Genomic DNA, 13,422 nt, shown 5'->3' on the forward strand with positions numbered 1-13,422 from the left:
CCAGTCTTCACTGTGAGGTTCCATGGGGATCAATTTGGGGCAACATTTCTGCCTTTCTCAAGTTTCTTGATGTACTGGTCATGTAACAGTAACATTATATTTACACACTTGGAATCCAAACCATTGGGTATTCGCAATCAATGTTTAGCTAGTTGATGTCTTATATTTAAGTTACTTTTCCATTTTCCCTACCCCTTTAATACTTTCATACAACAAGCTGGCCATCTCCTTAAATCTGTTGTGGCAGCAGAAGCAATAATGTCGAAGTAGGAATAATGGAATGGCTCCAGAAGATGGTAATTTGTGCAACATACAGGGCAAGATTTTCCCTCGGGGGGCAGGAAACAGAGGTCTGGACTGTCTCCAGGTGCCGAACCCACTGTCGGGGGTGGGGGTGGGGAGGGGTGGGTGCTGGTTGGGGGTGTGGGTGAAACAGAAACTCATTGTGATTTTCAAGGGAGTGCCCCCTTAATTGGCCTGAGACAAGTTCGCTATCTAATTAAGGCTGGCAGGCGGGCTTTCACAGCTAGAGGGTCAATCAGATTCCAGTTTGAAAGGAGCAGGGGGCTGCAATCGAATGTAAGTAAGAGAAAGGGTGCTTCAAGATGGAGGTGCCTTCGCTCCAACTTCTTTAAATCTAAATGTAAAAATGGCTTTTGGAGCCAGGCCACATCTATGGAGGGGGAACCCTTCTACAGGGTGGCCTGTGCTTGCTCTTGAACCCAGGCAGGCAGGGAGGGCCACTAGGCCTGCCTGGAGCACTGGATCCCTGGCCTGCCACCAGAAGGCCGCCTCCAGGCAACTAAACTGGCCCCTGCCACCTGTGGGAAGCTGGAAACTGACTGGCAAATACCAGTCTGCCTGCTTTAACTGTCCTTAATTGGCTCTTAATGAGCCGTTTCGGCTACCCACCACATGCAGGCAGGTAGTCCACCACATCCCCCTCCCAGCACCTCACTAATCCTGCCTCTGCAAAAATGGCCCAGAGGTGGGATGGCACCGTGGAACCAGCAGACCTGTCAGCGGGGGGATTTTTAGCTCCTGCCTGCCTTCGATCTCCGCCCTGGCAGGGGCCAAAAGCCCAGTCCATAGTTTATTCAGGAGCGACAGAATAGACAGGAAAGGAGGTGTTGTTGCTCGACATGTCCGGGACATCTGGGAGATCAAAGAAGCTAGTCACATGGGCGATGGAATGCAATATCACAAATTATTCAGGTAGGGCATCTTTACCATGGAAGTGACAAAACTAATGCGAGCAATATGCCAGAACTGTTGAGAAAGTAAAGCCAAGGCTGGGAGTCAATCACATGTTAAATTAGCCAATCAGAGATAAGTAACAGAAATTTGGATAGATCAGATTAAGTATGGAGATAATATTAATAAATTTGATTACAATTAAGAGTGACTGAAAAGCTTGACAGAACTGTAACATTTACAGGAAGTACTGGAAAAAACAAGACTTTTAATATGTTCCAGATATAGGCCTGGATTTTCCTCCACTATCCTGTCCCAGTCAGACAAGATATCAGTGGAAAAATTGGGAAACTGGGACAGAGACGCACCACCACCTGCTGCCCTGAACTTCATGTTCCTCCCCCACACCCCTGCCAGAATAGTCACGATCGCAGCATGCGATATACAGAGCTAAGCGATCCCACAACCAACGAATCAGATCTAAGCTCTGTAGTCCTGTCACATCCAGTCGTGAATGGTGGTGGACAATTAAACAACTAACTGGAGGTGGTGGAAGCCCAGCACATCAGTGCAAAAGATAAGGCTGAAGCATTTGCAACAATCTTCAGCCAGAAGTGCCGAGTGGATGATCCATCTCGGCCTCCTCCTGAAGTCCCCAGCATTACAGATGCCTGGCTTCAGCCAATTCGATTCACTCCACGTGATATCAAGGAACAACTGAATGCACTGGATACTGCAAAGGCTATGGGCCCTGACAACATTCCGGCAATAGTACTGAAGACCTGTGCTCCAGAACATGCCGCACCCCTAGTCAAGCTGTTCCAGTACAGCTACAACACTGGCATCCACCCGGCAATCTGGAAAATTGCCCAGGTATGTCCTGTACACAAAAAGCAGGACAAGTCCAACCCGGCCAATTACTGCCCCATCAGTCTACTCTCAATCATCAGTAAAGTGATGGAAGGTGTCATCAATAGTGCTTTCAAGCAGCACTTGCTTAGCAATAACCTGCTCAGTGATGCTCAGTTTGGGTTCCGCCAGGGCCACTCAGCTCCAGACCTCATTACAGCCTTGGTTGAAACATGGTCAAAACAGCTGAAATCAAGAGGTGAGGTGAGAGTGACCGCCCTTGACATCAAGGCAGCATTTGACCGAGTATGGCATCAAGGAGCCCTAGCAAGACTGAAGTCAATGGGAATCAGGGGGAAAACTCTCCGCTGGTTGGAGTCAGACCTAGCGCAAAGGAAGATGGCTGTGGTTGTTGGAGGTCAATCATCTCAGCTCCAGGACATCACTGCAGGAGTTCCTCAGGATAGTTCCTAGACCCAACCATCTTCAGCTACTTCATCAATGACCTTCCTTCAATCATAAGGTCAAAGGTGGGGATGTTCGCTGATGATTGCACAATGTTCAGCATCCTTTGCAACTCCTCAGATACTGAAGCAGGCAGATAAGTGGCAAGTAACAGTCGTGCCACACAAATGCCGGGCAATGACCATCTCCAACAAGAGAGAATTTAATCATCTCCCCTTGACATTCAATGGCATTATGATTGCTGAATCCCCCACTATCAACATCCTGGGGGTTACCATTGGCCAGAAACTGAATTGTAGTAGCCATATAAATACCGTGGCTAAAAAAGTAGGTCAGAGGCTAGGAATCCTGTGGTGAGTAACTCACCTCCTGACTCCCCAAAACCTGTCCACCATCTACAAGGCACAAGTCAGGAGTGTGATGGAATACTCTCCACTTGCCTGGATGGGTGCAGCTCCAACAACACTCAAGAAGCTCGACACCATCCAGGACAAAGCAGCCCGCTTGATTGGCACCCCATCCACAAACATTCACTCCCTCCACCACCGACGCACAGTGGCAGCTGTGTGTACCATCTACAAGATGCAATGCACCAAGGCTCCTTAGACAGCACCTTCCAAACCTGCGACCTCTACCACCTAGAAGGACCAGGGCAGCAGATGCATGGGAACACCACCACCTGCAAATTCCCCTCCAAGCCACACAACATCCTGACTTGGAACTATATCGCCGTTCCTTCACTGTTGCTGGGAGAAAATCCTGGAACTCCCTTCCTAACAGCACTGTTGGTGTACCTACCCCACATGGGCTGCAGCTGTTCAAGAAGGCAGCTCACCACCACCTTCTCAAGGGCAATTAGGGATGGGAATTAAATGCTGGCCCAGCCAGTGATGCTCACATCCCATGAACAAATAAAAAAAAACTTGCTGCACCTTCCCTGCTCACCACAAGTAAATTACAGCAGAGATTCAAAGCCATGCAATGTGTTATTTCCCTGTCTTTCATATATACTACTGCCATCCCCAGTGGTTGTTCGAGGTGGTTGAGGGGTTGAGGGGGTAGGTGGTGGCAGTTATCCCTGGGGCAGCAGCCGAAGTTTCTCTAATGTCCCTTTTGGAGAAAGAGAACCAGGGCCTAAAATGCCAGTTCAATCTTAGGGGCTCTTGTGACCCCGTTAACATGTTCCACTTCTTCAGGTGCTGCTGCAGCAGAGTTTCTGCAGCACTGTCAGAGTTTCCTTTAGGGACAGTGATGGGTTCCTGCTGCTGGCAGGTCTGCTACTAGGAGACTGATCATCAACTCAGGAAACCGGGCTGGGGACATGGCAGGGCCGGGGTGGTATGTGAAAGCCCTGCCCTGACCATCCTCCAATGGGACAAGGAGAATTCAGGCCAAATTCTTTTTAAAATAAGCATCACGAGGTTGCAAACTTGTGTCAACAACACATTCTTCTAGCCCGCTGTAGAAAAGCAAAGTACAAAGCTTTACAGAAGCATTTTTTGCATTGAAAAAAGGGAAGACTTGCATTTGTATAGCACTTTTCACAACCTCTGGACGTCACAAAGCGCTTTGCAGCCAATGAAGTACTTTTGAAATGTAGTCACTGTGGTAATGCAGGACATGCAGTCGCCAATTTTGTATTTAGCAAACTCCCACGAACAGAAATGTGATAGGAACCAGATAATCTGTTTCTGTGACGTTGATTGAAGGAGAAATACTGGCCAGGACACTGGGGATAACTGTCCTGCTCTTCTTTGAAATAATGCCATGGAATTTTTTTACATCCGTCAGAGCAGGCAGATGGGACCTTGGTTTAACATCTCATCCACAAGACAGCACCTCCACTAGTGCAGCACTCCCTCAGAACTACACTGGAGTGTCAGCCTTGATTTTTGTGCTCAATTCCTGGAATGGGACTTGAACCCAAAACCTTACAAATCTGAGGCAAGAGTGCTATCAACTGATCCACAGCTGACACACAAATTAATTGGCCCGATGTATAAAAGTCGAAGAGACTTAGTAGTTGGCAGGAAAAAAGACAGAGGCGCAAGGGGAGAGCCAACTGTGCAACAGCCCCAACAAACAAATTTCTCTGCAGCACCTGTGGAAGAGCCTGTCACTCCAGAATTGGCCTTTATAGCCACTCCAGGCGCTGCTTCACAAACCACTGACCACCTCCAGGCGCGTATCCATTGTCTCTCGAGATAAGGAGGCCCAAAGAATATAAAAGGCTATAAAGTATCAAATCTGTTAGAGATTAGTTTGTTGTTTTTTGTTAACAACTAATTCTTTAAATTACAGTTGATTTCATTATCGGGATAACAGAACCTGTTGACAAATTCTGTAAATATATCAAACAAACTATTGGTTCAAAATCTGTGCTCACATAATGCTGAAAAATAAAAGAAACAATTGGCTCATGGTCAGACTCTGTTTGTGGCAGAGGTTCTGTTGCTTCATGTATGTACCAGATGTCAGGAAATTGCAGGCTTAGTTAATAATCTGAGATTTCAGAATAATTACTTTTTTCCTGCATGTTGACCAGACTTAAACACATTTGCATTTACCAATCCTGTAAGTAGGGTCAACCAGAACAATGTTCTAATTGGTGCAGCAGTAACAGTATTTACACTGTTAGCACAAATGGAGCTTGAATTAAGGCACAGTTATATATAATAGCTCCTCACCAGGTGCAGAATCACTGCAACTGTTATTTTACAGGTACTACCAACCTTAGGCAGCTTTCTGCCAATGATACAGGCAGAGGGAGGAGTGGGGGTGAGAGGGGACCATATGCCCTTTCTCAGTACCAATAGTTTATTTGTTACGGATAATGGAACACAATAAAACCTAGGCTGTAAATTCCATAACTAACTGTTATTTTACACAAGGTGACATGTGCTTGAAGACACTGGGCTGAATTTTACAACCCCCCCCACCCCCCCCACCCGCAACATCGGGGGTCGTGGCTGGGGTGGGGGAAGTGGCGGAAAATGCCTTCGGCATGGAAGCCCAACCCGATATTGCCAGCGGCAATGAGACCTCGTGGCAACACCCCCACCCCCACCCCCACCGCTCGGCAATGGGAGCCCCATTTAAATATTTAAAATTAGTTAAATAAATGAATTTATTACTTGCCCACTCCCGCCGTCTATTCCAGGGCGATATTGGTGCCGGTGGCCAGCAATCCTGCGCCTTCAGATTCCTGTCCGGACCACTGGTGGGGAGGGGGGAGCAGCTAAGTTTCTCAGTGTGGGGGGGGGGGGGGAGTTGGGGAGCGGCATCAGAGTAATTTCATTGGTCCAGGGGGTGGTGGGAAGGGGTAAGGTTTAAAGTTGATGAACTTTGTGGGGGGAAGGTCGGGAGCACAGGGTAAGTGTTTTAGTGGGGGAAAGAGGGCAGGTAATTACTTCTTTGCTTATGAGGGGGCCGTGGAAGAGGGTCATTATCTCTTTATTTAATTTTTTCACATCAGTATTCCTTTAAATTTTTAAATTGCAATATACGGCTCAAAGCCCTTTAAAAATTGCGTCAGCTCCTGCGCAAAGGTGGCTGATGCCATTGCTGGGGGTGGACTGCCCACCCCTTCCACGTCATCGGGGGGGGGGGGAGGCGGGAGTGGTCCGCCCTGGCTGCTTAGATGAGCCGCCGCGTTTAATACCGTGGTGACTCAGTGACGTGCAGTCCGCACAGGCGGACTGCCATTGTTTACGTCAGCAGCGGAACTGTAAAATGCAGCCCACCATTACTATATTATTTTTTAAAGGTTAACAAATGGAGCTACTGCACCCTTTGGCTAGAACCTTATTTGGCACAAAGAAAGCACATCATCCTTATCAGTAACCGACCACACCAAGCTTAACTTTCCACTCAATCAGAAAAGGGATATAATTATTTAAAATTCAGTCTCTGAAGGCCATTAGCAACTACATTTGTTTCATATAGTAAAATCTTTGGAACTAATATATATATATACAAAATTCAGACACTGTGCAACAGCTGTCAATGCAATTATTACAGAACTCTGACCCCACTTAAAGAAGCAGCCAACAGCTTAATCAGTCTCGGCACCCAAGCAGAATGGTATTTCTCACTTACTCGATTTGGTTGACTTGTTTTGCAAATTTATTGGAAAAGAAGCATCAATTACTTACTCGCAAAGTAAGATTCCATTTTCCAAACCTGTTCGAAAGTCCTTATCACCAAAACTTCTGCCCGTTACTTGCTGCAGACAAAAAGGAAAACCTATTAGTCGGAACGTGAATATGAAATGCAGTGTTATGGATGTTAACAAGCACATCACAATAACATGAAGTACAACACACATTACCAGCCCAGGCTGGATATTCTGACAGGAATAATCTGTCCATTCCTAATACATATAAAACAAATCCAAATGGCAATCTGTAATTAACAAGGGCCTTATTTCCTAAAAGATTATGGTTTTAATGCAAAAATAGTGCACATTACAGTTGGGATGTGTCACCTCTGGAATAATAATGCTTCTCGCTTGTCAATGCAATTTTGAACCTGACACATCATTAGGAGAAACATGCAAAAGACCTGCAAATTGTCAACGAGTTTCTAACCAAATGTACCACTGTTTTTGATGATAGACACATAAGAAATACAAACCTGAAAGTTTGTGAAACAAGTGAAATCCTGGTTCACCCTTTACTGATTTTCATTTGAAATATTTTATATTATTTTTTCAAATTCTCCTTTAACATGGCACATACATGCCATCCTTTAAAAAATGCTCTTAAGGGATATTAATGATGGCAAATGAAATTCTTCCCAGGTCAGTCATCGACTGTTACCATCAAACATCTCAAGTCAGGTATGCAACTAGATCCAAATTAAAGCCACCTCTCCTCTGCTCCAACACGAAGCTCAGAAGGCACCACCAACTGCAGCTGGGCAGGAATTGTTTCCCCCCAAATAGCCATCCTGCAACCTCTCTGAGCTAGAGTTGCCAATTAGGAACTGGGTTGAGATTTTGCAAACTAGCACCCTTACAGCCAACATATAAAGGAGGCTTTCAACAAATCAGCCTGGGCTGGATTTGAACGCTGAGGGGAAACCCACTGAGCTGACCAGTTCTCCTGTAAACCTCACTCCTTGACCAAGAGAGATGGCTAACATATTGCCAGACATCTTCCGGTGACAGAAAGAAATCAGTCACTAGGGTTTAGTGATTGCAGAACATGGTTTACAATTCCTCCCAGAGTAGCACCTTGCCTTCATGCAGCTGAATTGGAGAGCTCAGCTTGTGACGGAATCCTGAGGTAAACCGAATATCAAATCATTCGTATCCGTCTACCAGACTTCCTGTGTATTCACACACCAGAACTGCTTCAAAGGAGAACAGTTTTAATTATATATATATATGTTCACATTAAAAGATAATTTCCTATAAACTACATGTTGGTTATTTGAAACATTACAACAATTTTAAGTCAAGCTGTGTCAGTGTGGACTTTATTATTGCTTTTTTAAAAGACTCCAACATCTCATCGCACTAAACTATCTCTAAATAATGATGTAGTAGCAGAAGAAATGGCAGTAAGATTACTATCGACATAAAAAACTGGGCCAGTATGAAAGATTAGGCCTGCAATGTTTTCAGAGGATACTGAAGCTCAGAGCTGACTACTGAACATGGTTTGGAATAACTGGGTCATCATCCTTTCAACAGATAAAAGATACTTTTTCATTTTATCCAATTTCTTCTAACTAAAGGTTTTTTGGTCAATTTCCATTTGAATTAAGGCTGCATAAAAAGAAATCCCATCCAATAAATAATCCTCAATCATTTCCTGAATGAATTTTAGCCTCAAAAGCTTTTTATTGTAAAATGACAGCACTGGAGAAAATGTATTTTTAATTAATTTTAAATCAAAAGAATTATTTTTGTGACCTTACCACTTAAGAATGATATTTATTTTAAAGTATATTCTTCTTTAAATAGTGAATTTGTTTCAAGAATGAACCCTGAGCTCAGCTCACAGATGAGTAGAGTGACAGAACACAGTAGTGAACCTTCACCACGTGCTCCCTCGGAAAGGGGTCAGAATCCAGGAGTGAAGCAAGACTGTAGAGCTACAATTCCCTCAGCTGGAGCTCATATATAAACAAACTCCTCCACTTGACAGTGAATTTTAATTTTAAAAGTATTTCAAATCTTAAAAAGATATTAATGCTATGATGCTGCAACAACACATCAAAAGTATTTCATTGGCTGTGAAGTGCTTTAGCATGTACTGAAGTTATGAATGGTGCTATGTAAAAACAAGGGGCTTCAATTCGATAGCTCCTGAAAACAGGCGAAGGATCGCGATGCAGTATTAACCCTTGCCAATTGCTTCTGATGCAGGTCGCACCCCAATTTCATGCCTGCTAATTTGCTTGATTACTGGATGCAGCTAATGTTAAGCACACTTGAGATTTTCTTTACTTGTTTTTGGGATGTGAGCATCGCTAGCAAGGCCAGCATTTATTGCCTATCCCTAATTGCCCTTCAGAAGGTGGTGGTGAGCTGTGTCAGCAGGGCCCAAGTTTATATGACGCTAGCATCACTTAAAACTAGACTGCACTCCTAAACTGGAGGTGCATTCTGGCTAGAGCAGGTGCTGGAACTTTTTGTGGAAGAGAGAGTAAGCAAGAAGAGTGAATTATGGGGAGAGAGCATGTTCCAAGTTTCTCTGACGCTGCACTGGATGCCTTGGTGGAGGAGACGGAGAGGAGATATGCCCTCTATCCACAAGGAGCCAATAGACCCTTCAGACTAACTGTGCGAAGGCAGTGGGAGCACATAGCCATGGCCATCAATGCCAGGAATCTAACCCTGAGGACCTGGATGCGATGTTGCAAGAGTTTCAATGACCTCATATATGTGATCAAGGTCAGTAAATGCAAATTAAAAGCCAAATCCCACCAACTGCACCACTCACCTCACACACTGCTCAATGTCACCACACCCCCCCCCCCCACCACCCCCTCACTCATCTACCAACAATCTCTATCAATCAAAACTCAACTCATAGCTTCACCTCACCCTCATACACTACACACTGCTGCAAGCCTCACTGCCCCATCTCATAGCTTGCATACACTACCAGCTATTCAACCATGACAGGCACATCACCCATGCAGTTGCACCACACTCACTGGCACACACCCCTCTATCTTACAGGACAAGTTGGTGAATAACTGGAGGAGCTAACCGGCAGGGGCCAGGCACAAATGCATAACCTTACCCTGATGGAGGACACGGTGCTTGCCATCATTGCAGCATCCATCACTGAGGTTGTGGTCAGCAGCTGGACTGAAATCATCGAAGACGATAGCATCTTCATACCTAATCATCGTTCTCACATCCCACTTCCCCCTTATCCCACAAGGATTTTACAAAGTTCCCAATGTTGGGCTCCGTGGTGGGTGGGGGAGGGGAAACGAGGTCAAATTTACTTTATTAGTGTAGGGGATGGTGGAAAGGGGTAACCTGTACACTTTGTTCAGTTTGGGGGGAGGGGGGGGTGGTGGTGGAAGGTATGTGCTTTGAGGGGGAGAAAGGGCAAATAATGAATTTTATAATATATAAAAATTTTATTGTTGTTGGGTGGAAAAGGTGCGTCAGATTTTTAATCAGTACTGTTGGGGGGGGCGGTATAACTTAAAAAATTTAAATTAGCCGACAGGGCTTTAAATGGGGAGGAGCGGCCCAACCGGCATATTACTGTGGGCTGCCACGGGTAAGATCACGGCGGTATGACGGTTCGTGCGGGCCGTCATTCTTTTCGTCTGCCGCTGGTGCATAAAATCCAGCCCAATCTTTTCTTATTTGCAGGCTACAGATGGTGTAAACAGGCACCCTTGCTTTCCACACTTCCCCTCACCACAACCCTATCCTTATGGCCTTCTCTTTCCAGTTATCCAGGAACTGTAACCTGGACAGGAAGTGGTGGAAGATCAAAAGGTGAAAGAGCAGGAAGACAGTGATGAAGAAGGAATACTGTCACTCACCCTCACACTCGCAGCCACCAGCCCAGATACTGACACTGTGCGTACTTTAGAGAATAGCATCAAGGCGGGATCGGCAGCCAAGGCACGGGACAAGGGTAGCACGGATGCCAGCTTATGGCGGCCTACAGATGAAGCAATGGGTATGCACAATGAAATTCTTGATGCATTGGCAGGCCTGTCGGAAATCCTGCAGTTGATGTCAAGAAGCATGGATGATTCCAGAAGCAACTTGGCACAGAGATTGTGCCGGGTTTGGAGCCCAGCCTTTCCAGCATGGAAATAGTGGACAACTCCATTAGAACACTTGTGGACCCAACCGTGAGGCAGCATCTGATGGCTAATGTCTCAGCTTCCATTGCAGCATAATTAGAAGGCACCCAAAGTTTGGATGTGGCAGTAGAAGCTGAGATATTTGTAATGCAAACTCAGCTTGCTGCCACACAAGCTTATACTGTGGAGATCATGGCTACAGATACCAGTGTTCAAAGGGGCTTGCAGGTTGTCAAAGCAGTCCAGCAATCTGTCCTCCAACAGATTACTGGCATCATTGAAGTGCCATCCCAGGGGAGCGGAGTGCCTCTGTGAAAGACAAACCTGCTGTCTCTCCTCTCTCAAAGATGGAAGCATTTGTCCTCCCATTCTGCTAATGCCCTGCTATTGCCTGTCAGCCAAGCAGCCCAGACTGCTGCCATCCATGCCATGCTGGTGCAGTCTGAAACCGGGCCTCCTAAGAAGAGAGCTGCTTGAGGTCAAACTCCAAGGCCATCTACAGTCTCCCTCACTGAAAGTCAGCAGTCTTCCATGGCCATGCTGCAGCCACTATGGTAGTACTGTGTAACAGCACTAGAACAGGCAAAGGCGCACAGAAGATTGGCACTATGGGAATGCACAAGGGTGATTAAGTATTGTTGTATGATTTGATCTATGAGTTTGGTTTTGGATGTTTATTTTGTGTTGGTTTTTATTTGTGCATTGTAGCCAATCAGTTGCTGTGATGGTCAGTAACAGAGGGAGGCAAGGTGTGGGACCGCTGGGGAATGGGGAATCGGGGTTGCAGATATTGGTATCGCAGTTGGATGAGTTATTCATGGACAGTCCGGCAAGAAAAGTGTTGTCTATGGTGCCTTCTCCCTTCCTCCTCCTCCGAGTGGATTGGAAAGTAGCAACTGTGAAGCCCTTATTCAAGAAAGTGTGTAAGGACATTCCTAGTAACTACAGGACTGTGGTGGGTAAAGTTTTAGAATCAATAATCAAGGAAAAAATTAACAGGCACTTGGAAAGGTTTGAATTAATTAAAGAGAGCTGCGCGGATCTGTAAAAGGCAGATGATGCTTGACTAATCAAATTGATTTTTTTGATTAAGTAAAAGAGAAGGTTGATAAAGGGAATGCAGTGGATGTTGCTTATATGGAGTTTAAGAAAGTATAAGACAAAGTACCACATAATAGGCTGGTTAACAAAATTGAGGCTCATTGAATAGGAGAGTCAGTGTCAGCTTGGATAAAAAGACTGGCTTAAGGATAGAAAACAGCGAGTCATGGTAAATGGTTGTTTTTCGGACTGGAGGGTGGTAGACAGTGGTGTTCCCCAAGAGTCAGTGCTAGGACTACTGCTTTTTTTGATATATGGAGCACAGAGTGCAATTTCAAATAAAAACAAAAAGTGCTGGAAAATACTCAGCAGGTCTGACAGCATCTGTGGAGAGAAAAGTTAACGTTTTGGGTCAGTGACCTTTCATCAGAACTGTTCTGATGAACTGTTTTAACTTTTACTTCCTTTGTCCTCCAGGGTGTATTAGTTTTTGATGCTCCATCTTTTCCGTTCAAAGGAATTTGCCAAGTATGTACCTGAACGATCTCTTTCCTGAATGCCCTCCATTGCTATCTGTGCTAGCTTCCTTCTAAAATCGCTGATATTAACTGTGGGAACAGAATTTTCGGGAACAGAATAATATGGGGACATTTAAGATGAAATAATTAATCAATCATGTATTACTAACAAACTAACCTCAGAGCTGCACAGACAGCTTATCAGAAATGACTTCATAGCTTCACGGCTGCACAGACAGCTTATCAGTAGAAATAGACTAACAAGCTAAAAACTAACAGGACAGCTGCAGCCTGCCGAAGTGTAGCCTATTGTACAACAATCAGCCCAACGTTCCAAGGAGATAGGGGAATAAGAAACTGCTTGAGGAGAGGGTGACAAGGCAGTACCCCAATCAGGCCCTGACACCAAGAAACTGCAAAGTTTGTAAACCAATTTGGAACATAAAGGGGGTGTCACTGATGTGTGTGAAGAACAACAAGGAAAGGCTTGTTTTCCCTGCTCAGGCAGGAGAGAGAAGGAGAGGAGAGAACAGCCCAGGTGTTGTTGTTGTTTGCTTTGCTGATGATGTAACCAAAAAGTACTGCAATAAAGTTTCTTAAAGCTACAGTCGGACTTCGTCTCTCTTTGTGTAACTAATGGGATCCAACAAGTATGTACCTGAACGATCTCTTTCCTGAATGCCCTCCATTGCTCCGTTACTGTTTTATCCTCCAATCTAGCTGTGCTAGCTTCCTTCTAAAATCGCTGATATTAACTCTTCCCTAATTGAGCATTTTTATCTTCTGTATTATCTGGTCTCTTTTCATAGTTACTTTAAATCAAATGATGTTGTTAGCTAGATGATGTCTTACACTGTGATGATGTCACTGTCCTGAAACGTTAACTCTGTTTCTCTCTCCACAGATGCTGCCAGACTTGCTGAGTATTTCCAGCACTTTTTGGTATTATTTCTGATGTCTTACACTCCACTGGTCCTATGTCATTCCCCAGAATCAGGTCCTCTTCTTTCCTTGTTGGACTGGAGACATATGTGTGCGACTGCATCAAGTTGTGCATAGA

The 13,422-nt window shown here is 45.0% G+C and overlaps 1 protein-coding gene across 7 annotated transcripts in view; it reads right to left on the reverse strand.

Annotated features, from left to right (window-relative positions):
- The window catches only part of LOC137372378 (LIM and calponin homology domains-containing protein 1-like), a 503,856-nt gene that overhangs the window by 295,864 nt on the left and 194,570 nt on the right, over window positions 1–13,422 (reverse strand). For all 7 annotated transcript variants that reach the window (XM_068036287.1, XM_068036300.1, XM_068036294.1 and 4 more), the window contains exon 2: window positions 6,663–6,733. In XM_068036287.1, the coding sequence (XP_067892388.1) occupies window positions 6,663–6,733 (71 nt within the window). The remainder of the gene's footprint in view (window positions 1–6,662; window positions 6,734–13,422) is intronic.

This window comes from Heterodontus francisci, chromosome 1 (genome assembly GCF_036365525.1).
Source record: "Heterodontus francisci isolate sHetFra1 chromosome 1, sHetFra1.hap1, whole genome shotgun sequence".
Lineage (NCBI taxonomy): Eukaryota > Metazoa > Chordata > Chondrichthyes > Heterodontiformes > Heterodontidae > Heterodontus > Heterodontus francisci.